The sequence below is a fragment of the Xenopus laevis genome, chromosome 5S (genome assembly GCF_017654675.1).
Source record: "Xenopus laevis strain J_2021 chromosome 5S, Xenopus_laevis_v10.1, whole genome shotgun sequence".
NCBI lineage: Eukaryota > Metazoa > Chordata > Amphibia > Anura > Pipidae > Xenopus > Xenopus laevis.
In genome coordinates this window covers 99699660-99726354 of record NC_054380.1, presented here as the reverse complement: position 1 = coordinate 99726354, position 26695 = coordinate 99699660, and the positions used below count along the sequence as shown (strand labels likewise).

At 39.0% G+C, this 26695-nt stretch overlaps 1 protein-coding gene across 4 annotated transcripts in view; it reads right to left on the bottom strand.

Moving 5' to 3' along the window:
• golim4.S (golgi integral membrane protein 4 S homeolog) overlaps window positions 1-25362 on the bottom strand; it is a 59482-nt gene extending 34120 nt beyond the window's left edge. For 3 of the 4 annotated variants that reach the window (XM_018265708.2, XM_018265709.2, XM_018265710.2), the window contains exon 1: window positions 24824-25362. In XM_018265708.2, the coding sequence (XP_018121197.1) occupies window positions 24824-25010 (187 nt within the window). In that variant the 5' untranslated portion in view covers window positions 25011-25362. The remainder of the gene's footprint in view (window positions 1-24823) is intronic. The other variant, XM_018265711.2, reaches the window with a different exon arrangement.
• Window positions 25363-26695: the final 1333 nt, after the last annotated feature.

The window sequence follows — 26695 nt, the reverse complement described above, 5'->3', positions numbered from 1 at the left end:
GTTGCTCAAAAGACGAGGCGATTAGTCGCCAGGCGACAAAATCTCCACGAATCTCCTAGTGTGGACTAGCCCTAAAGCAGGAGTGCTGCTAAAACTAAGAGTATGAACCAGCTTGCTTGTTAATTAGTCCTGCCTACATGCATATTCTACAATTACACACACACAACCTTATCTGGAATGTCTCTAATTACTCACTTAGCCACAGCACCCTCAATACTTTGCAGAGAGCAATGCCAAACCCCGATTCCTTAATTTTACATAATGGTGTGAGACATTAAATCGCTTGTTCACTTTCAAAACACTTTTTCCAATTCAGTTGTTTTTAGATTGTGAGCAACATGTTGCTCTCCAACCCCTTGGATGTTGCTCCCAGTGGCCTCAAAGCAGGTGCTTATTTTTGAATTTCAGGATTGTGGCAAGTTTTGGTTCTATAAAAACCAGGTGCACTGCCAAACAGACCCTCAATGTAGATTGACAATCCACATAGGGGCTACTAAATGGCCAATCACAGCACTTATTTGGCACCCCAAGAACATTTTTCACGCTAGTGTTGCTCCGCAACTCCTTTTACTTCTGAATGTTGCTCCTGGGTTCTAAAGTTTGGGGATCCCTGATTTAGTGGATACATTTCTCAGCAGCAGCTCTGGAGTATTAGCAACTGTTGTATCAATTCTAACAGCTGCCTTTAATGAAACCCAGAGATTCTGCTCAGCAGGGACAAAGATGAGAATATGTAAGAACTAAATGTATCAACTAAATGTATCTATTTAGAACGGTTTACAGGGTTGGCCACCCACCTTCCCAGAGCTGCTTTAGAAGGTGAAAAATGACACTTGACACTTCAATATTAGAAAAATGGTCACACATAGAAAGTCATTGGAATAAGTCATTATATCTGGTGATCTATCTGAAAACAACTAGTTGTTTGAAAGTGAACCACCCCTTTAATTTGAGCACCTGGCATTCAAAGTAGAGAAACATTTCTAGCCTCAATATGCCATCCTTGTAAATGGAGCATCCACCTCCTGCCAAGTAACAATATCACTTTATATTTTGACATAGTTCCCCTTTGGAAAGATTGATTTGGAAACTTCGAGTTCATTTATACATTACTCAGTCACACATTGGTATCTCATTTGAAAACCCATTTATGCTTCAGAAAGGCAAGTACAACAATCTTAGAAATGTATCCAAAAAATCACTTGAATTTTTCAGTGTTTATTCTGGTCCCATTGCATAGTTCCATAATTGCTAGAATTGCCTTGAGCATATAGCAGTATGATCGCCCATAGAGCAAACTTACTACCTGTCTAACTATGTCATTCAGTTCACAAAGGAGAACTATGGAGACGCATGCACTGCTGACTCCCTAAGCCACTGATTAAAACACCTCTTAGTTGAAGGCGTAAATAGATGGGAAAAGTCTGAGCTTCTTCAGGTAAAGTGGCATTGACAATCACTGCTTTTAAAGAGAAGGCTGGAAAGAATAATTTTTAATTAACCAATGTTCCCAAGAACAAGCTCTGTATGTCAGGACTTCAAATGAAAAGCTGAAACTGCAGTGAGTTTCTTTTTTCAGACTGACAGTTCAATATTCAAAGTTTATGATATTGGTACAAACAAAACATATGGTTACAAAATTCCTTGTTTGTCCTAAAGCTTCCTAAGGTCAAAAGTGAGGCCTGGCGTGCTGAAGTAGCTGGCCATACATGTACGGATAATATTGTACAAACCATTCTCAGTGTGTGCATGCTGACGGGACAATCACAACGAACATGTAGGTACCACGGAGATCGGATGGTTCATCAACTGGGCAGACATGAAAATGTAATCTACTGATGAGCCAAACTGACTGGTGCTGATGAGAAAGTGAAGAGGGGCTGTAGCGTCATTTCACTACCTTCGATACTTATCACCGGTGGCCCAAATTAATGGAACAATAAAAATATGTCCACTATAGTGAACAATCCCTAATATACAGTATGATATGACCTGCATGTCAATTGGTCACATACAGTACAGGACTGGCCCGTGTACAGTCAATTTTACAGTACATGCCCACTGGATGCACTTGCTTCTCTTATCATACCACCAATTCCTGACCCAGATTATAATTCCATCTGTAAATGATTCCCCATTAACATCACACAACACGAGACTGCATCTATTTAAAAAAGGGTAACAGTCAAATACGAATGTAACACCTCCTTCGGAAACCTTGTAGAAGACAGTAGTAAAGGTTCTCTATCAGCATTCACAGATAGAATTTGACACTGTGTTTTTGACACATTTTAAACATGAGCAATAGCTGAGAATTGTTCCGTTTCCTACAGCACTTGCCAACTAAAATTAGCACTTATAACTTCTGCTAAATATTCCTTTGGTTCCCCAGCCATTTTTTACATGCTAGAAATTAAGGATTTCTGTTAGGTCATTGTTAGTAACATCTGCCTCTGTTCCTGATTTAATAATCTCCCAATACAAATTATGAAGTTACAAAACTGTATTTGTAAACAAGAAGTTAAATTATAAGAGGATGTTGTGATGCCACATGCTGCTGAGCGCTGTATAAAGCAGGTTTAGCGCTATTTATCATGGTATACTTTATCAGTATAGAGCAAACACATTTACACAAAGCGTTACAGAGCTTGTTAATGTGGCCAGGGCAACTCTACAATCCTTGTAACATTTATGCAACACACATGGATCCGTTCCATAAGGAGCCAGTTAACCTGTCTGCTTTTCTCCTGCAGACCAAAACATATAAAGTATCCAGAGGAAAACCAATGCAGGAGAAAATGCCAAATTCCTGCATACAGTGCTCAGGATGGAATTAAAACTCAGAAGCATGGTGCTGCAAGGCAACAGCTATAACTGCTGAGCCATGGTTCTCTCCATACAATGTAAAAAAAGCAGCCTGATGACTTGGCTAGGAAAATAAGGGTACATGATGGAGATAAGAGGTTGCCTAAGACCCCCCCCCTCCCCTTCACTGATTGGCCTGTTTGATAAACAGTAGCAGGTTAGATATGACCCAACTGGATATTTACATATCTCAATCCATCACAGGCAGCCCAGTTAAGCTTATTTGTTTTTTAATTTAAGTTTATTTTGACAGGTTGCAAGGGGACTGGTGGGTGGGCGACAGTGGAAATACAGGAGCAGCATATGCAGAGGACTGTGAGAAAGGTTACAGACAACCCAAAGATCACCTCCAAAGACCTGCAAGAACATCTTGCTGCAGATGGTGTATCTATACATCGTTCTACAATTCAGCACATCTGTATGGCAGGGTGATGAGAAAGAAGCCCTTTCTGCACTCACACCACAAACAGAGTTGCTTGTTGTATGCAAAAGCTCATTTAGACAAGCCACAGTCATTTTGGAACAAAGTGCTTTGGACTGATGAGACAAAAATTTAGTTATTTGGTCATTACAGAAAGCGCTTTGCATGGCAGAAGATGAACACCACATTCCCAGAAAAATACCTGCTACCTACTGTCAAATTTGGTGGAGGTTCCATCCTGCTGTGGGGCTGTGTGGCTAGTTCAGGGACGGGGGCCCTTGTTAAAGTTGAGGGTCGGATGAGTTCAACCCAATATCAACAAATTCTTCAGGATAATGTTCAAACATCAGTCACAAAGTTGAAGTTACGCAGGGGTTGGATATTACAGCAAGACAATGACCCTAAACACACTTCAAAATCTACAAAGGCATTTATGCAGAGGGAGAAGTACAATATTCTGGAATGGCCGTCACAGTCCCCTGACTTGAATATCATCGAATATCTATGGGATGATTTGAAGCAGTCCATGCTCAGCAGCCATCACATTAAACTGAACTGGAGTGATTTTGTATGAATGAATGGTCAAAAATATCACCATCCAGAATCCAGACACTCATCAAAGGCTAGAGGAGGCATCTAGCGGCGGTTACATTTGCAAAAGGAGGCTCAACTAAGTATTGATGAAATATCTCTGTTGGGGTGCCCAAATTTATGCACCTGTCTAATTTTGTTATGATGCATATTGCATATTTTCTGTTAATCCAATAAACTTTATGACACTGCTGAAATACTACTGTTTCCATAAGGCATGTTATATATTAAAAGGAAGCTCAGGCAATGATAAACAAGACTCCAAAGAATTAAGAGGGGTTTGGGATATATATATCTCATTCCCTTTCTCTTAAATATAGGTAAATGGTACTGATAACTTCTCACAGAACATCATGGCCCATGGGTTAGAAGCTCTCCAAATTAAAAAGCATTATTTTAAAAATGTATGTAAAAATTTGCAATAGATAAATGGCATTGATAGATTTGTCTTCATCAAAAATGTCTACTAATATCAAAAGCATTCTATAACCCACCTATGAGGCACTTCTAAGTTCTAATGTTACGTTCTCTGAGTTTTTTTATGCACTCATTATGTGCTTAGTATTATAAGAAATGCTTGTTGCCTTGAAGTTTAAATGAGCCAGTGGCACTAGACTATCATTCAGCTTTATAAACTCTCTGCTCCATGTCAACCCCATCCTCCAGAAATGCTCCGTATTGATGCTCAGAAAGGAAACATTAAACATCCAGATTACACAAACAGCAGGCTTTCTTTTTTAAGTAATACAGAAAAGGCTGGACCAGCCAGAATAGATTTCTCTTTTTCCTGTGGAACAAAGTTTTACTTCAATAGGTTTGAAATGACATTTGTATACACAATTATTAGAAATGGGACTGTCCCTATACATATTTAAGGATTCTAGAAGAGTAAAAACGAGGTAGACAGATTTAGGGAATGGCAAAATTAATGGCAATAGACAATATTAGTAAATAATTGTATCACTGTGTGGTAGTGGATATAACATTTCACTTGCATTTTTACACTTGCTGACTACTTGACAGTTCTAAGTCACTGTAGGAAGATAAAATTCAAACACATATAGTTTTAGGGTTGTCATCATTGCTTTCCATTAACTGTCGGCTATTGCAAGTAATACTTGGCCTTTGATCATTGCCCAAAATAATTCAAGAGTTAATGCAACAAAGGCTAGTCTGAAATGAGAGAGACTGCAGCTCTCTGTTAATAAGACATTCTTGGATCACAAAGGCCCAAATGGAGAACAGTTGGTCCAAGTTTTTTTCTGTCATTCTAGCACAGTACAAAGAGCAGCAAACTTAACTCGCTGTTGCAGTATACCCTTATACAGTTGAGACCCCTTGGCATGAAAAAGTACACCCTGCAGTCATATAAACAAAACACACATAACAAAAAAAAAAAAAAAACAATTTGCAACAGGGGAAAGGTGCAAAAAAAAAAAACAACCCACAAAAACATGGTTTTGCTAACAATACATTTTGGCTCTCTGTAGATACATCTACTGCTCATGAATGAAACCTCTTGCACCTAATCCTGCATCTAAAAAATCAGCACATGGGTAAAGGTGGCCATAGACGTAACAATTACGATCTTTCTTGGAAAAGATCTTTCCAAGAAAGATTGTTCGTTTCAATACACACATGTAGAGCTGAATTGTCAGATATACAGGTAGATATACGGGACGAAACAATAGAATTCTACCTGTATCTGACGATTCAGCACTAACAATGGGCGATGTTTGGGTCCCTTCAAAGGCACCTGATCAAAATTTTCCGTCCAGCCCGATCGACAAGCCGACCGATATCCAAGTCTTCTGCCGATATCAGTCGGCTCTTTTTCCACCATACACGCAACGAATATCGGACGAAAATTCGTTTCATACAATATTATCTGTGCGTCTATGGCCACCTTAAGTTAAGGGCAACTCTGACAGACAATTTTATTGTGAACGGGTTTACAAGGCGCTGAAGTCATGTTTAGGGCAATCTTTATATACTGTTCTCTGTAAGGCAGTGAAATTCTCCATTTCATTTTGGATGTAAAATGAAGCAGGAGACATAGATAACCATGGAGTAATGAAGTGGAGAGGTTTCCTACAGCCTGTAACCACTATTTGTACCGTATTATGTCATGATTTTATGCCAATTCTTGTGTTAATCCTTGTGCTATAGTGGATAACTAAAGTGGACTTCTAAATTCAAAATGTAGTATAGTACCTGTACTGATTGGGGCATAATATGTTTGGGTAGTCCAGCGGCTAAGGGCTCTTACACACAGATATTTTTTCCTGCATTTTTCAAACGCATGCAGAGTGTGAAAAATGCATATATTTAGTTTAAACGAGTCTTTTTAACCCAGATAAGCATGTTTTTTTCCATACTAAAACCAACAATCTGTACTATTGGTAGCTGAATGCGCATCCAGGGCAAGAAAATGCAGCATGCCGAGTCCAAACAAACCCATGGGTACAACTAGGCAGAATATAATGGAATCTAATGGAATATAATGTTCATGGGTACAACTAGGCAGAATATAATGGAATCAATTAGCGAATGTGTTTTTTTTGCGCTCAAACCTGCATTTTAACACACATTAAAACACATAAAAAAACCAAATTGGTTTGCATGGAGTGGAGATTGCATTGCCAAAAGCATGAGATTTGCATATATTTCTCCTTTAAAGGACAACAAATAAAAACACAAACAAATACAAAAAGTAATACCTGTATTGGCTAACAATAAAATACATTGCAAGCTTTCGAGCACCACGGCCCCTTCGAATACAGGTACAGTATCACGTCTACAATACTTTTGGTATTTGTTTGTTTTTTTTCTGTTATTTTTGCTATTAGCTAACATGGTACCACAGTTGTTTTTTTCCTTTAAAGGACAAAGTAAGCCTCATTCACTAAAAGTGTATATTTTCTCATCTGCCTTTGCACTGTTCCACAGTTGGCAGGGATCAACAAGATTTTTTTCAGTAGTCCTTGCTGCCTTAAATTATAGGGAATTTTCATTCTGTAGATTTAGAAGCTAGCATTTCAGAGGAGCCTTTGCAGGCAATAATACTGTGAATTTAAATGAGATCTGTGCAAAGCTTTATTGTTCATCCAAACAAGTCCGGTAAATAGGGTTCTTTTCAAACACCCTCTGTTGTCATGTAAAAAGTATTTCCTCAATGACAAGACTTTCCAATGAATGAATTCCAAAACAAAATTAGTCAGGGGTGTGCCAACCAAATGTATCATAAAAACCTAAACACATTTAAGGAAAATAGCTGGCATCTGGACTACATCTAAATCAGCCATTAAACATCTCCTAGCAGAATTTGTTAAACCAACAGCCATTCTAATCTACATGTGGATAGAAGATAGATAGATAGATAGATAGATAGATAACAGATAGATAGATAGATAGATGTTCAGTTTGAATTAATTGCACTGATTGACAAACAGTAGGACAGTATGAACTAATTACACCATATCTAATAATTTGGCTCCAGCGCTGGCACAAGCAACTACATGTAAGGTTGGACAGTTTATGGCTAGTTGACTGGAAGCTTTTAGAAACTCCAAAGGATCACCATGTTGCAGACCTGTTAACTCTTCGTGGGTTTTTCAAAAGTCATCCATATTTAGAAAACATGTAGGGCCAGTGCAAGGGAATGGCCCAGACATAACGGAATGTGAGAATTGTTGTGTTCAGAAATCAGTGAGGCTGGGGTCTATGCTTAGAACAGGGGATTACAAACTGCGGCCCGAGGGCCACATGCGGCCCAGGATGAATATGAATGCAGCCCAGCTTGAAACACTTGGTTCCCGAGGAAATAGGAGGAGGGGGGACTCTGCCCATTGCCCAGTTAGTAATAATAATACGTCTATTTAATATCTAGGTGTTCCATATTCCAGTGTATAGCTCCATCTGGTTATCCAACTGGTTTTGTCGTTCTTTTCTGTGTATTTCCTTTACTTTTACAAATCAAACGTGTTTGTGTATTTCATGTGTGGCCCCAGACAATTTTTCTTTTTCCAATGTGGCCCGGCGAGCCAAAAGAAGCCAAACAGAAGCTATCATCATTATACTATAATCTGCCTTAATTAACGCATACTATGTTGCATGATAAATTGGTCTACATTATTCCAGAAACCATTATACGCAAGGAACAGTAACATAAAAAAATGAAAGTGTTTTAAAGTAATACAAATATCATGTACTGTTGCCCTGCACTGGTAAAACTGCTGTGTTTGCTTCAAAAACATTACTAATTGTTTATATAATAAGCTGATGTGTAGCAATGGGGGCAGCCATTCAAAGGAGAAATGGCGCAGGTTACACAGCAGATAAGCTCTGTAGAACATAATGGTATTATCTGTTATCAACTATTTAACCTGCGCCATATAGTCTTTTTTCAATTTCCGCCATTGCTACACAGCAGCTTGTTTATATGAACTATAGTAGTGTTTCTAAAGAAAACACTCCCGTTTTACCAGTGTAAATTATATTTACATAACTTTAAAACACTTAAATTTTTTGGTGTTACTGTTTTTAACACTAAATATCTTTTGGTGAATATTTTCCCTTGTAATAGAACAATTCCTTGCATCTTAAAAGTCTAGTTTTTAGGATCAAATGTTCTGCTGATTTCACCAGATAATGACAAATTTGTCCCCACATAATTACTATTCCTTATTTAACAAGAGTTGAACATTTTCTTTTCCCCACTACAACAGAGTAGATATATGGCTTAACAGAAAGAGAGGTTGGAATTTCAGCCTTTTGTGCCACTTGCACCTGTATTCTGTAGGATTTGCATGCCAGTGTGGGCTACGGATAACCAACGCAGTTGTATTCATGCAGGATACACTGGAGAAACAAAAATTCCCCAAACTGTTGCCACGAGGTGAAAAAAACAGAATTGTGAAGTGGTTTGCTTTCAATGATACAATATGCCCTAGCCCACACCGTGATAACGAACTTTAGACCATTATGCCTCCACCACAAAACTTTACCATAGGCATTATGCAGTCAGGTAGTGTTCCCCCGAGTGTTACCTGACTCAAACTGTCATATGTTCCAATGCCATTTTTAACTCCAGAGAACCACTGATTCAAAGTCCAGTGGTAATGGCCTTTACACTACTCCAGCTAATGTTTGGCACTGCACACTGTAAAGGTAGGTATTCCTATGAACAGTTAATTTTACAGTACTTTAACATTAAAAGGTTACAATCCAATATGTCTCCCAACTGTCCCTATTAGGAAGTTAACTAAAAAATTTATGAGGTCTTACCAGAATATGGGTGCAATTTATGGATGGTTTAGGTATGATCAGGGGCTACGTCTTAAAACTGCCAGGTAATACTCTTTCATTTATAATTAATTTGTGCTGAGCAGTTTCCAAATACCTATACAGATTTAAATGATATTAGAATTTCCCCCGAGTTATTTTAGTTTAAGATCCATGCATGCAAACTAGTTTAAGGATAGTGTCCCAAGGAGAATAAACATGTCTGCTTCTTTATTTTATTACCAGCACCCAGAGAAGCCAGCAAATAGCCATTTGGTTAGGGCCGTGCATGACCTGAAGAATTTGCAGACATTTTCTCCAATACAATTCAGAACTGAACACAGTTAAGGGTAAAATCACTGATGAAAACATCTGTTTCCACTATACCTCATGATGAAAAGGCACATTGTTTTCATTGGAGTGCAATGAATAAGCTCCATCAGTAATAAAATGTGCACATTTTGGCTCTATGACATTGGGGGGGGGGGGGAAGGATCCATAAGATTCATATTGTTATAAAGAAATGGCTTGCCTCAAAGCAGAGCAATTTTATCAATGCAAACTACATGGTAGCTCACACTCGTGTACTAATTTTACAATGCATGGGCGGAATGCTCTTGGCATACAATAAGCTCTGCCTTCATATTTTATTCTGTTTGAATCAAACCTTGATTATGACTATGTCATATTAAAGGGGAAGGAAAGGTAAAATCCCTGGGTGATGTTAGGCACCCTCCCAGTGATTCCAGCCAATTACCTGTTACCAAGGGCAATAGTTCTCCCTGTTCGCAGAGCTACAAAATATCTGGTGGCAAAGGCTCCAAATTGCCCTGTATGCCATTACCCTTACAGTATCTGATCCTCAACATGTCATTTGGAATGATCAAAACTATTTAAAGTTGTATGGCAAGGGTTTTCTAAAAAGTTTGATACACAAATTCGTAAGAATAGAGAGGTTTGTTGCATGTAGAGATCCCAAAATAAAAATAGTTCTAAGAAATTACACGGTAAAAATGAATAAAGACAAATGCAGAATGTAATAAAATGAATAGAAATCCTATATACTGATCCTATATACCCAGTGAGGTCAAAATGTGAATATGACTTAACTCACAAGCAAAGTTTTTACACCATGGGGCTATTCTTCTCCTTCCCAATCCAATTTCTTAGCCTGGGTCCCAACTGATACATCTGTGTAGTTTCACATACACATGGCTAAATCACGCTCAATTCAATCCTTCAGCCCAGTGCAGGTGTGTTGCTAGTTTACAAAAAGTAATAAATGTTCTGCATTAATCCTGCTGTTTACATCAAAGCTGTCTTATACAGTGGGGCCATTGTCCATAAACCTAAAGGTCTATGAAGAAGTTGAGAAGGGTCATCTTTGAAGAAAAGAATTAGGTCCCTTTGGATCATCAGTAGGATAGCCCTGTGTTAACATCTCTGCATACACATTTTGTTTGTAGAATTTTTTCAGCATAACCATCTGGATTTTTCTGAATGGAAGGGCATGTGATCAATTTGACTTGAAGGCAAATGTGCACCTGTGCATACTTAAAATTTCCCATACTGTACAAGAGAAATGCAGCCAGTACAATGTGCATTGGCTCTGATACAGCCACCACAAATGAATAAATATTTCAAAAAGAGACTGACAGGGTAATATTATGAAAACAGGTTATCAGAGATTTGTCCACACAGTCGCCAGATCAGATTTTGTTGGGTGTCCTATTATCTTGGAAAATTCACAGACAGGAAAGAAGCACGAATCATCCAATAAATTGTTAGGGCAGTGGCTGACGGAGAGGTTTGTCATCCTCGATAAAAATGCACGACTGCAGGCGACAACTCTCCCAAAAATGCCTCTCCATTGGAAATAACTGACATCACTGGCGGTAAAACCAATGCATTGTTTTGCTCTTTTTAAGTTTCCTCCCGGGGGAACTTCAGGCGACTTTGCGGTATGTAGGTTTTAATTCAGACGATTTCAGTTATTTCCAATGGAGAGGCATTTTCGGGAGATTTGCCGCCCGCAGTCGTACATAAATAATTGATTGCGACAAATCTCCCAGACAGCCACTGCCTTTAAAGGAGAAGGAAAGGTTAAAACTAAGTAAGCCTTATCAGAAAGGTCCATCTAAATATACCAGTAAACCCCCAAAGTAATGTTGCTCTGAGTCCCCTGTCAAAAGAAATACAGCATTTCTTTCCTTCTATTGTGTACTCATGGGCTTCTGTATCAGACTTCCTGCCTTCAGCTTAAACCTCATTGCCCTGGGCAAGAGCATGCTCAGTTTGCTCCTCTCCCCCCACCCCTCCCTTCTCTACTGTAATCTGAGCCCAGAGCAGGGAGAGACTCAGGCAGGAAGTGATGTCACACCACATTAATACTGCAGCTCCTATTCTAAACAAACAGAGAGTTTCTAGAGCTTTTTACTCAGGTATGGTAAAACATTCTACAGAATAAATATAGCATTCTAGCTTGCACTATTGCAGCTAATCTATTGGCAATAAAATGCCTCCGTAGCTTTCCTTCTCCTTTAAGGTCTATGTTTAGCTCATTTTAACTGTGAGTTTGGGCAACCGAGGTGCAACTAAATTAGACCCTAAAACCAGTTGTGTACACAAGGCCTTACTGTAAAGTCCACTGTTTTCTCTTATTTTTCACCATTCTACTCCCTTTTTCCTCTAGATTTTTCCCACACCTTGCCTGGCACATTCTTTTTTTGGCTCAGCAATTCTATGCATTACCTTACAAGGGATGTTCAGTTTTTGCAAAGTCCTGCCAGAGTCTGTAGGATCTACCATTGTTATCAGTTTAAAAAAGGCCTCCTTTATTAATTAAAATAAGTTACTTACCCAAATAGTGATTAGTCCAGGGACTGGCAGCAGGAAGAAAGAGCTGAATTAAGAACTACTGTTCATGTGCAATCTATCTTCCTTTCTCTATTGGTCAATCTGGTTGGCTGAAGAAATTGTGCATGTGCAGAATCACTTAAATCAAAACTGTCCTAATGCCCTGCTGCCAATCTCTGTGTGCAGAAAGCAAATGAGGTCGGTGACCCCCCTCCTCCACAGGATAGGGCACCATTGAGGATCCAGTAAGTGGAAATCTTAACCACTAAAATAATATAGAAGGAGGTATTTTTCTTAAATAGATTGTCATGTATAAAGTTATCCTTCTGCAAAGTCCTACAATTCTGGCTGGACCTCAAAATGGTGAACATCACCTTTAAACTTTAAAGGAGAAGTAAATCTTAACTAAAGCAACATAGCAGAAATGTTGTACATTATGTTATGGGCTTCTGTACCAGCCCAAGGTAACCACAGCCCTTTAGCAGGGAAGATCTGTGCCTCCAAAGATGCCCCTGTAGCTCCCCATCTTATTTTCTGCTAGTTCAGTTATGGAGCTTAGCAATGCACAATATACTGAATATAAATGTCACAATATAAAGCTGATGCGGATTAGTACACTAGCACTGAAACTAGTGTAACTAGCATCAGAATTGAATACTCAGCCCAGCAGTATCAGCTTATATGACAGTTATACAATATTTTCTGGATTCATTTAATCGGAAAGTATCTCCAATCGCACTCAATGGGTTGAAACCTGTTCCAATAAATATCCATAAATTATGAGCTTCCAAATTAATTTAACCAGTTAAATGTAAACCATCATTTAAATTATGGTTTATATTAACTGGTTGAATTAATTTGGAAGCTCATAATTTATTGATATTTATTGGAACAGGTTTCAACCCATTGAATGCGATTGGAGATACTTTCCAATTAAATTAATCGAGTGTTTAAATTTATCTCTCGCAAGGGTGAAATTATTTAAAGCGGGTGAGTGCATGGCTATTTATAAATTTGTAATACAATATTTTCTGCTTGGCTCATTCAGTTCAATATATAGAATACGGAATTTCTAGCCAAATTCATTTTTAAAGGTTTATTTCTCCTTTAAAGAACTGATTTGTGGAGAAATCAAAGCAAGAGTAGACAAACCTGCAGCCAATGTCTTCCACTGAATGGGCATCTCTACTTTATTTATAACTGAAATCCTTATAAATATCTTGCTGACAAGAAGGGGGTTCTGAGGTTTCTGGTTATATATAAACAATTGTTGTTGCCTTGTTTACCTGAAGATCACTCATGATAAAAGTCAAAGTGCAAACAGAGACATGGTCCCAGTGAGCTGCAAGTCATAGCCAATACTACAGTCAATACTACTACTGCGGCTATCTATTCCATGAACCATGTTTTGTTCTTGTGGGATGCTATTCCAGTAATTTGTTTTCCTTGCTGAATTCCCTGACCACTTGTAATTGCTGGAAAGATGTGTCATACTCTCACAAATAACCTTTCAAACTACCTGCTGGAATCGATTAGTTTATGCTTTTTTTTTTTTTTTTCGCCTAACACGGCAACTCCATATGTTGCCTAACACCAGTCATAAATCTGAACAATAAGGTGCAAAGAGTAGAAAGCCAAATTTAAGTTTAATAAGTCTAGTGCCGGGCCCAACATCATTTGTATCGCCACATCATTCTCTTATATCCAGAAACTGTTTGCCCGTCTGACAACACCTAAAGAATGCTTGAATATTCTCAGCCCTGTGTGAACACAAAGGAAAACAGGATTGCCTCTGGGACTTCTCCACAGGTCGGAGAATATCAAACTATACAATAAGTAAGTACTTGCTGGACTGCTGTCAGATCTGCCTGTTGATAAAAAAATGTGGATTCTTGCATCTCCCACACAGAAGCAGTGTCAGTCAATATCTACACAGTAAGGGTTTCAGCACTCTTGCTGAGATGCATGAACATACATGATCAAGTATAGCCTATGCATCTGTAAAACTTACAGAATTAAGGTGGCCATACACGGGCCGATAAAAGCAGACCGAGACGGCAGCTTATTGGCCCGTGTATGCCCCCCCCGACGGGCTTCCCCCATCAAGATCTATCTCGATCGGATGGGACAAGAAATCCTGTTGGATCGCGGCCGCATCTGTTCATTGATGCGGTCCCGCGATCCGACCGCCCGTTCCCATTCGTTAGGATCCGATTGTTGGACCCTAGGGCCCACGATCGGATCAGCCCGATATTGCACACCTCAAGGTGGGCATATCGGAGAGAGATCCGCTCGTTTGGCGACATCGCCAAACGAGCGGATCTCTCTGTATATGGCCACCTTAAAGCTAGCCATGCATGCCTAGAAATTATTTTAACCATAACGAGTGTCTAGGGTTGCCACCTGGCCGGTATTTTACCAGCCTGGCCGTTAAAGTTATGGTGGATCCCAATGTAATTAATAGGGAAAAAAGATAAATAAATAGGAAACCCTGTATTTTTTTCCAGACAAGGTGGCAAACCTTCGCGTGTCCAACAGGTATGTATGATAAGTCGGCAAAGCCTTTATGTCAGATAATCATTTGATCGTGTGGATCAACAATTATCTGTTTTGACTATATTTGTAAGCCAGCAGATTTGAACTAATGTAACAACATAAAAGTGGCCATAAACATGTAGGTCTACTTATACCATAATTACTCCATTTGTTGCACAGAACGATTGATAAGATACCATACTGGTCGTACTGTCACCTTAATGCTTCAGTCATGGGGGCAAATTCACTAACCTCCGGAAATTCACCAACGACGGCTGGTGAATCCTGGAATTAGGATCTAGGGCCTACGCTACTGTACTAAAATAAGAAAATTACACATGTATCCTGGCTAAACCAGTAAGACTAATGGTGTCTGCCTCACTAGTTTATAAAAGATACATTTTATATTTGTAATAAAATTACCTGCATGGCGGGGTCGCCTCTTAAAGGTACAGGTGCGCTGGCGTCATTGCCGTGAAAATGCGCGCGTTTGGCGCGAACTTGGACAGTATTTAATGCCCATTCTGACCCCCAGCCAGTGCCCGTGATAAGATCTTGCTCCTTGTGGTTCCTGAAGCCTTGTGCTGTTTGCCTGTATTCTGATTTTCCGGTTTGACCCCTGCCTGTTTCCTGACGACTCTCCATTCTGTATCCTGACCTGTGCCTTAATCTCGACCACTCTCCTGCTTGAACCCTTCTGTTTGACCCTTGCCTGTCTGACTACAATTCTGATATCCGCCTGCCTCGACCCAGCCTGTCTGACCATGCGCCTGCCTTATCGTTTTGTACTGTGACCTTCCGCCCAAAAGACTCTGCTAACAGCCGTGCCCCTTTGCCAGCCAGAACATCTCGCCTTGTACCCCTCGTTAAGTCCAGGTGGCACCCAAGTAAGCTTGAGGGCTCCTCCCGAAGCCCAACGGTGGTCACACTACTGGTGAAGCCGAGCCAAGACCAGGGTACTTGGCACTTGTTCTGGTATTGGGTGCCGGTCGTGGCAATATTACATTAGAACATCCCTATATTTTATGTCCCCTCTAAGCGCTGCTTGCAAATGACCTATTGACAGAAGCAAACATATTATAGATATAGGTTTGAAATAATTTCTGTAACAAAAATGAACCAACAACAGTAAGAAGTAAGAACATTGAGACAGTCAGGAAAAAATGTTAACAACCCTTAGAATATTCCCAGTTTCATGGGGTTTTTTTTGTAGACAAAGTTCACTGCACACACAAATACATAGCCAAGGTGCTTTATGTTTATTGTCAGGTCACCTTAGAGTAGGAATTTCACATTACTGTTCTACATTTCTACATTCTGAGGTGAATCTTTTCCGAACACACAAACACAGGGTTTCAAATTTCTCTACTTTTAACTTCACAAAACTATACATTATATCAACCTCATATGTTTTATTTAATAGCGTATTTTTTGATTGCAAGTGCAAAGCAACCCTGGTGCATGATAACACCAGATTTGTTTTTACAAATTAAGCATCTCTTTAACATATAGGCAACTTGGGAAGTAATTTTTCCTAGCATTGCCTTTATTCTCCATTTAACGGAGAACTAATCCATAAAAATGAATGTGGCTAAAATTGCCATATTTTATATATTGAACTTATTGCAGCAGGCTAAAGTTTCAGCTTCCCAATAGCAGCAATGATCCAGGACTTCAAACTTGTCCCTAAGCTCAGTAAGTGACAGCAGCACAGAGCATGTGCAGTGAATCAGCAGAAAAGAAGATGGGGAGCTACTGGGGCATATTTGGAGACACAGATCTTTACTGCTAAAGGGCTGTGGTTGCCTTGGACTTTATTTAAGCTTTAGTTCTCCTTTAAGTTATAGTAAAAACTATGGCACAGTAACAGAACAAACTCTAGAGGGAAGATATGTCTGTACTAGAACGACAGACTTTATGTGGAAAATTACAGGGGCTGTATTCGCTCAGGCCAGTAAAGGTGCTGAAATTAACGAATCGTCTACTGTAATAAAGGGGTGGGGCTAGGAGTAAGTGGTTTCTAACCTGGGGGTAAGGAAAGCTGGTGCAGCATGGAGGGGTGAGCATCCCTTTTTAAATTTACAATGCAAAATTGACCAATGGCCTTAAGAGCAAAACTGGAGCACAGTTGTCCAGCGGGAAGTGTGGCTAAAGCTTTAGCCTTTTGTGACCTTAGCACATCCAACTTTAAACTTAAACAAACAGTTGTATAAATATAGCATTCCAATATAATTACAACCGGTACCATGTATCATTAGTGTAATACTGTTTTCAAATAGGCCAAGCAGGCAGCTACCCACAGCTTTCCTAGCTTCAACTAGACACTTGAAATGGTTGTTTTCGTTGAAATCATACATTTAAACGATTGTCTCAAGATAAGCTTGGTGCTACGATAATGAAAAGACCTTTTTAAAAATCTTAACATCTATGGCCACCTTTACAGTTTGATACATTAATGGCGCTGATGCATTACGTGCTGCCAACGTTTCAAGTCAGGGCATAAATGATGGCATTTTGCCCTACTGACATAATACTGGGAACATTTAGAGGGGGCAAACAAATTAATTTCATTAAAACAGGTAGAAAAAAGAGAAAGCAGTTGAATATAAGTCTAAAACAATATAGTCAAGGTCAACACACACCTTTTAATTAAACAATGTAATTGCTCAAAGGTTTGGGAATTAACTGTTAAAGGATGAGCTAAGGTGAAATTACAGGGGATACAAAATGTAAGGCACACCCAGTGATTATAATCACTTACCTTAGGCCAGCATGCAGAAAACTGCACTGGCCTGGGGTACTTCTGAGCAAGCACCACTGAGTCATCCTTTTTGTTAATGGCCCTGGGCCATATGTGCGATAAGAGTGAAAAATCAGGCTTTTTGAAATAAAGCTTAACTTTTCACTCTACTGTGCATGGGTAGCCAACATGAAGAAAGATGAATGCAGAAGAAGATTGCTCTGTGCCGATACCTCAGAAGTACCGGGGGTTGGAGAAGTTTTCTGCTAAAAGGAGCACCAGCATCAGGTAATTGACATTTGGCACCCGGCAGGGATTTCACCTTTCTTTCTCCTTTACACTCCAAAACAAGGTAAGTAATGTTCGAAAGTTTATTTTTGAATAGAGTTCGGTAATATATGTCCCCCAGTCTTTAGGTTTCTCATTGAAAAAAGCCAAAATCATAAGACACTGCGATCTATGGCTTCTGCCATAGAGACCAAAAATGGGAAACCTCTCAATGTATATACAGTATGTTTATGCCAGAGTTCTATTTTATTATTCAATCTAATGTGTATATATATGTTGTGTACACACAAAAGTGGTTGAAGTGACCTAAAAAACAAAGTTATGTGCTCTAATTATTCAGGAATGCATATGTTAATGATAAGGCCACATGGGGATGTTTATGTAGACCAAGAAACATCCCTTCTACTCATATATGCAACTGTCTGCATCTGCAACCAGAAGCCACTGAATTGGCCCAGGTGTAGACACATGAAGTGGACATCAGTGCAGAAATGTGTGAGTGTGAACCAGGGCAGACATAAAACTGAGCAGATGCCTTCAGTTCGGACCACATATTAATTAAAAAGTCAATGCCCAGGTTTATTTAAATATTCACAAGATATTTGCAGGGTGATCAGATAACAGCACTAATCAGACATTACTATGAAATCCACTATACAAACAGATTATGTTACAGCAGGGAATAGAGAAGCAGAGGTTCCTTGTTTTATAATATACTTACTGTATATTCCCCCGGTGGGAGCAAGATATTTATAGAAGAAATTGTTTTATCCATAGGGGGGTTTCTTAGTGCTATTTTAAACTGCAAAGTAAGGGATTTATAAGGGAATGCTTATAAATGGCTTATAAAAGTGGCCCAATAGGTATAAAAAATGTTTATGCTACTAAATTCTATCTGCAAGAAAAACACATTATAAAAGCTGTGATTGTGCAATTGTTTTTATTTATTTTTTCTTCAAATTTTAAGAGAAATTCTGTCACATAATCTGTTTGCATAGTGGAATTCACATAATATTTGATAATATCTGATCATTCTGAAAATATCTTGTGAATATTTAAATAAACCTGGGGATTGACTTTTTTTTTATTAATATGCGGTGTTTTGATATAAAGGAACCTGATAAATGGTGCATACAAGCAAAGGTGTCTGACAATAAAAAAAGGTTTTTTTTTTTTCAAATAAATTCTTTCATTGGAGTAGAAGAATCAAGAGTCATTTGCTTGTCCCCACCTATAATTCCTTAAGTGAAGTTTAAAGCATCTCATTTTTGGTTTTAAAGCTTTTTATGTAATGCTTTGTGTGCAGCAAGAGCTAATTGAATACCTTCTGTTTTAAAGTTCACAGTGAATGTGGATAATGGGATAAAAGCCATTAACATCTTCTCCAAGTCCATTAACCTACTGCAATCAACAGGCATAACTTACTGGTATACTGTATTGCTGATACTGATATGTGACTGGTTTCTATAACAGAACCCAGTTTCAGCACAATCCATATTTATTGGGCTTCTAATGAACAAGTAGTATGCTGCCCCTCTAATATATTATTAGCATTCTGTAGATTTTCCTATTCTGGCAACAAAATATAGTCTTCCTAAGCTGGCTTGTGAGGTTCCATTATGCTTTATTGCATTCCTCAGTGGAGACTCTAACAGTGAAGTGTTTGTTGTGGTACATTTTACACAGTCTGCACACTCCTCATGTTTAGGTGCATGAATGTAATTATTGTAATAGGAAACACTAGTGTAGCATTCCATAGCTCAGGGCTCTCCTTGGTAGATGTTATGTGGCCCACTGCATTACATAGGGAAGACAAACATTATAATAAATAAATATATAGTGTTAAGTGCACTGTGGTAAAAGACAGTAGGAAGAAGACTCCCATAGAGATTACAATCTAAGTTGATGGATAACATACAGACACAAATAGGAAGCCATGGTGCACAAAGGACCTGAGTTTGAGTGGAGTGCTCTTTGAAGAGAGTTTAGTAATCTATGCATCTGGTCTTTATGTCTCTAGCTGTGTATTTCTGTCATGTATTTACTAAAGTGGTTGGAAGTGACCTAAAAAAAATCAAAGGCTACATGCTCTAATTACTAAGGAATCTATATGTTAACAATTCAAAAGGGTCAAAAATGTTTTAGCACTTTAAACCTATAAAGAGAAGACTGTAACATGCAACAAACAAGGAAGAAATTCAAAGGGGATGTATCCAGCAATTGTAGCGACTTTGAGTTTTCAGCTTAAATTGATTAATGAAAACATAGCAAAATGAATGAATGGGGGTTGTGCCGAGCATTCTTTTTGGCTAATCAGGAAAAATGCTATTTCTTGTGCACCTTCCAAACACTTTTTTTCAGTTCAGTTGTTTTCAGATTGTTACCTAGAAATAAAGACTTTTTTCAATTACTTTCCATTATTTATTTTTTACTGTTTTTAGTTTAAGTTTAAAGTTGAATGTTCGTGTCTGGTGTTTGAGTCCAGCAGCTCAGTAATTCAGGCGCAGACTCTAAACTGTTACAATTTTGCAACATTTAGTTGATACATTTCTTACCAGCATCTCTGTATTAGCAACTATTGTATCAATTCTAATAGCCTGTAATGAAACCCAGAGATTCTTCTCAGCAGGGACATATATAAGAAATGTATCAACTAAATGTATCAATTTACAGGGTCAGCGACCCCCCCTCCCAGAGCTGCTTTAGAAGGTGAAAAAAAGACAATTTACACTTCAATATTAGAAAAACGGTGACACGGAAAATAGAAAGTAATTGGAAAAAGTAATTATTTCTGGTGATCTATCTGAAAACAACTAATTGTTTGAAGGTGAGCAACCCTTTTAAGCCCAGCATTTTGGTCACTAAATGTAACCTTTCTCAAGGGAAACAAACAGAAAAGTGTCAGAAAGGTTAGTTAGTGCCTGAAACATTGGCCTTTTTTTCTTTTATGGGTTCAGTAAGTATTGGCTTATTTGCACCTATAACATTATGATCTAGGAAAGTAATGATCCAGGGTAAGCATATGGCTTTGATGGGAATGATACATACATGGTCCTCTTTAAAAAAAAAAGAAAAAATCACTAGGGTAAAAGAAGCAAGCAAGAGTCAAGTAAGAACAGTCAATATTGCCTTTACCAAAAAAAAAAAAGAAACTGCCTCACTGCAGCATGGTAGGAATGCATAAACTTGACCCGTAAAGATCAAATTAAAGTGGATACAACTTCTGTATTACAGTAGCTCCACCCAAACGTTGACAGACTTTAGCTCCCAGCATTTCCCAACATATTGTCAAGGTTTAATGAATCATGGGGGCTGAAGTGAAGTAACAGCAGGGATTGGTTTGTAAAGACACTATGCACAATTTAACTTTTCCAGGTCAACTAGGCTAGCAGCTCAATTGATTCAAGTGGATCTTCCTCTATTGTATAGCACTGTGGAAATAATAATAAAAATATTACTGTAATTTGAATACAGTGTTATATTAATAGCATGCAACATTTGCACACTAAACCTCAGTATGTTAGATCAATAGATTTCAGTTGTAGCACTAGCAGGGAGGATTCCCATTCTTTTGCATGTGCTATTACTACTGGGATAGCGACTTTGGATAGTGCCCTTAACCCCTTTTACTGACAGCTGATTGGCCAGTTGGTAATTTTATTGCCAGACCATTTTTGAAGATTCTTTCACTCTAAAGGAGAACTAAACCGTAAACATTAATATGTATAAAAATACCATGTTTTATATACTAAAACTTATTGCCTAAAGTTTCCCCTTCTCAATAGCAGCAATGATCCAGGATTTCAAACTTGTCACAGGGGGTCACCATCTTGGGCTCTGAGCAGGTGTTGAGAAGCTAAGCTTAGGGGTCGTCGCAAATTATCAAGAAGAAAATTGGGTTGGCCTGTAATATAAGCTGATGCTACAGGGCTGATTATTAAATTCTGATGCTAGTTGCACTGGTTTCTGTGCTGCCATGTAGTAATTATCTGTATTCATTACTAATCAGCCTTTTATTGTGACATTTCTATTCTATGTATACTGTATATTGTGAGTTGGTCCCTAAGCAAAGTAAGTGACAGCAGTACAGAGCATGTGCAGTGAATCAGCAGAAAAGAAGATGGGGAGCTACTGGGGCATCTTTGGAGACACAGATCTTCCCTGCTAAAGGGCTGTACAGAAGCACAAAACATAATGTACAACATTTCTAGCTCCTTGTTAGACTTTAGTTCTCCTTTAAGGGCCTTTCCTGGGAGAGTCTTTTAGTTTACCCAGGAAAACAAAATATCTTTTTTTCAGGGCAACCTAAGCTTTCAAAATATGCTAGAATTTTTCTGTAATTCCACTTCTGTAACAGATTCTGATGGATCAAAAATGTGTAAAAATATATTTGTACTCCAAACTACCAAGTCCCAATTCTTTCCTAAAGTTATTATTTTTAGAAATATTTGTAACATTTTTGAAAAATGACCTCAAAGATTTCAACATCTTATCACCCACATACTATTAGGTAACAAGATAAAACACCCTAAACATGAATGCCTGGGGTCCGCTGAACAATTTGATGCCCAATTTGTATAGGTTTAACTAAGTATGTGGCATATAGAGGCTATTAGCTATCACTTCTGTAATTCCAGATATTGCTAAATTAACACGTTTACAGCATTTTTTGAGGGGCAAAGGTAGAAGAATGTATGTTAACCCCAGAGATCCATATATTTTTGTAAAGTACACATTCCACCAAATCCAAATTGGGTATGCTAAATTTGGTGATTTTGGATTTCATTTTGCAGCATCTTTTCTCCCACATACTATTAGGTACCACAATAAAACACCCTAATTATGAACGCCTGAGGTCCGCTAAACAGTTTCATATACAATGAACATGGGTTTATCGAAGTATATTGCATGTAAAGACCCCAAAATCAACCTTGTGCATACTTATTTGATGGCTTACATTTACCTTAATTTATAAACACTGCCAGCTACAAAAATGATGGTGACCCCTGAAAACCATATATTTGGTGTACACATTCTGTTGAATCCAAAATGGGTAATTATTTGTTTCTACTCCAAACTGCCAAAGGCAGCGTTTATGACATTTCTGAAAATCACCTAAAAATATTGCAATTTGTTTATCTCACCCAATTTCTTACATACAATAAAAAAATACCCTAAATATAACCGTCAATGGTCTACTGAACAGCTTAATGCCCAATATGCATAGATATACCAAAGAAAATGGCATGCATGTACGGACCCCAAATGAAAAAAGTGCATATGAATTTTCTTGGCTGCCAATTCAGCTTCTGTGAACAAAGCCCCCTGACTGTATATTATGTGGCACAAGACCCCCTAACAGTACAAAGACCCCCAAAAACCCATATATTTTTGCAAAGTACACATTCTGATGATTACAAGATTGCAAAAATTTGTTAATGTAAGCAGAAAACTGCAATAAAATCACAAAAAATCAAATATAATTAGGCAAATCAATGAAATAACAAGATAACTGGTCCGACAGCATGGTTAGTGGTCAGAATGCTTGATCCAATAGTCACACTGTGAAATCAACAGTTTTTAGGAAAAAAGGCAAAATGATAAAATGAAGAACTAAAAAAAAAAAAGTATATGTGTATGCTTGTCTATGCATGTGTGTACAATTCTAAAATGTGTATAAATGTGTGTATATGTGAGTGTGTAAATATGTGCAAGAGTGTACAACAGAAAAAAGCCAGAAAAGCAAAACAATACAAAAATTTAAAATAAAAAGCTACCTTCAGTAAAATGATTAGTTTCTGTGGGCAGGGGGGATCATTGGCAGCGTTGGGGGGGTCCAGGATCGCAGAGCCTGTGCAGCAGGAAGTGAGAGGGCGGCACTGGACCGGGTCCCACGATGATCATGTCAATGATTGCATCGCAGGACTGACATATTAGCCCCCTTGGCTCATTGCCTAGGCGGTTGTGGGTGCAGCAGACTCACCTGCAAAAGCCTATGTGCTTGGGCGTTAAAGGGTTAAAGCACACACACTCTTCTTTTTATTTTGTAATATTATATGATATGCATGTATTAGGTGACAAAATGCTGCAAACCTTCCAGTGAATTTCCCTACAGCAGTAAACTGGTGCTACCCAATTCCAAGCATGCCAGGCTGACAGCTGATATCCTTGAACATTGCTAAACGTGTTTCTAAATTCTGTACAGTGTAAATAACTTAGAGAGACACATGGATCCAATGGTCCCTCTAATTCCTTCTCGACTATATGTGCAAAAAAAATTATTTTGTGCGCACATTTTAAATTGTGTGCATAGGTAAGAATAAATGCAAAATGTTGCAGTTTCACATACAATTCTTTGTGCGCACCACAATTTAGAAGCTTAGAGGAAAGTTTGCATAGATCCCAATTTGTGTTTGTGTGAGTAGGGAAGGCAGGGAAGGGGGAGTTATGGCAAGTGCTGTGCCTATCCAGAAATTGTACACGTCTAGTAGCCTGAGGGGGGAGGAGGGTAAGAAAAGCAGGAGAAAAGTTTACTTTGGAGGTAGGATCATAGCTCTGACATTCCTATGGACAGCGGATGTGCTCATCTGCAAACACTCCCAGGCCTATATTATAATTGGAGGGTAGGGGGGGCGCTGGATTTTTTTTTATGCAGTGGATATTTTATCTGCTTCCCTCTATGACACCCACACACACAATGGGGTTTGGGCTAACAAATTGATTAGCTTGGAATAGCACGCGGAAATAATGATCGCTCTCCAAAAGATCGACTATTTATGCAGTATTTTGTATCCTTGTACATATACTCCTAACAATGACTGCTTCAGTGTTTGACACAGAGTGGAAATCTAAAGGCCGAGGCAAACAGAATGAAAATGACCCAGAAAAAGTGCTAGTCTGAACTGGCCCCTGGTAACACACAGTTATGTAAATATCTCCCAAGTAGATAGAGCAATATGCCCAAGCTTGCAAGTGCAACCTTATTTATAAGCTCACCTTAGAATACCTGATTCTCCCATGACTGGGGGACGTGGAACATAAGAGAGCTGCTCTTTTTTTGGATTGGCTCTGCAACGTCTCTTTTACTGCGTCACTTTATTTTCTATTGTGATAGTGACCCATATGGTCAAGAGTTCCACCAAGAACAACACAGACCCAGACAGATCCCATGCACATCTCAGCACCCCTCTTGCGTTCTCCCAGCACCCACAGCACCCCTCCTGCCCCCCTTCCTTCCCCCATACCTTGCAGCTGCGCCGAGAGCGACTCGTGATGCTGCTGGTACTTGAGTGCCACAGTCTCTGCCCTTTTCAGTCCATTCTGCAGGTGATAGTTCAACATCGCTCCATAGACAAATCCTATGGCCACGGCCAGGCAGGCGAGAGCCTGGAAAATCCTCTTGTGTTTCCTAGAGCACATACCGTTTCCCATAGTCCCTTGTCATAAGGCTGCAGCGGCTCGGGCTTACATGAGCACAGATGCAGGCACTAGGGACGCTGCAGGCATCACACAGAACTTGGAAATCGCACTCAGTGGTCGCTTGGAAGTTGCAACTTTGTTTCCTCTAGGTAACGGTGCAATCAACTAACAAGGGCCGGCCCGCGGGTTGAGAGGAATGAGCATGCTGCTTTAACTCTTTCCTGTGCTATTTGCTTGCCAGACAGACAAATTACACACAATAGAAAGGCTGCTCCAGTTTAAACATCCCAGAAATGCGAGCTACTCGCTCTGCACAGCCCTCTAGCTCTCCCCTCTCCTGCTCCTTTTTTTTTTTTTTTTTTTTAAATACTTTATTAGCAGTGTAACAACATGAACAAACAACACAGCGTGCTCTTTCCTCTAGCAGGAAACCAGGGTTGCCAGGTTGGAGGTTTTGCAGCCAAATTGGGCTGCTAATTTAAAGCCCAGGCGGGTTTTGAAAGTACAAACTAGCCAAGGTACGGATTTGGGTAACTTTTTTTGGGCCTTTGGCTGGTTTGTACTTTGGAAACCAGGCAAAGTTTATTCTTGCCCTAATGTGCTAAGCCTGCGTCTCCCGATGCATGTTGGGTAATGTAGTTTTTGTTTAAAGGAGCAGTAACGCCAAAAACTGAAAGTGTTTTTAAGTAATGAAAATATCATGTAGTGTTGCCCTGCACTGGTAAAACTGATGTGTTTGCTTCAGAAACACTACTATACTTCATATAAACAAGCTGCTGTGTAGCAATGACGGAAATTGAAAAACGGCTAAATGGCACAGGATAGATAATGGATAACAGATAACACCATTAGACAGACAGAGCTTATCTGCTGTCTGCTGTGTAACTTGAGCCTTTTCTCCTTTGAATGGCTGCCCTCATTGCTACACAGCAGCTTATTTATATAAACAATAGTAATGTTTCTGAAGCAAACTCTGAAGCAAACACAGCAGTTTTACTAGTGCAGGGCAACACTGCATTATATTTTTATTACTTTAAAACAATTTAATTTTTTGATGTTACTGGTCCTTTAACAATTTGCAGACTGCTAAATTTAATGTAAGACTACAATCTCCAGCATGCAGCGAGACTAACTTGTGTAGAAGTCGGGAGTTACCAGATTTTGGGCTTTTTTTTCAACTTCAGACAATTTTGGGGCAATAATCTGACCAAAATGACTAGAAGTTGACCTGTTTTACCAATATGTATTGAAATTTTATATGAATTAGGGCTTTATGGGGCCCCTATACTGCCTGGCCCCCCTCTGTAGTTACCCCCTTGTGAATGTGATTAGGGTTGCCACCTTTTCTGGAAAAAAATACCGGCCTTCCTATATACTTATCTTTTTTCCCTATTAATAACATTGGGATCAACCATCATTTTTACCGGCCAGGCTGGTAAAATACCGGCCTCGTGGCAACTCTACTTGTGATGGGTAAATCTGTCCCAATTTTGTTTCATAGAGAAATTTGCGAAACAGTGAAAACTTGAAAAGGCATATTCTCACATATATTCATTTTTTTTTCCCACTGCACATATTGTGCTATTTTTGGGCTACTTTTGAAGTGCCTCTTGGCTAGTTTTGGGCTGGTTTTGAAAACTAGACCTGACAACCCTGCAGGAATCTGTCAGTATGTGAGCTCTGACTGAAAGAGAGCC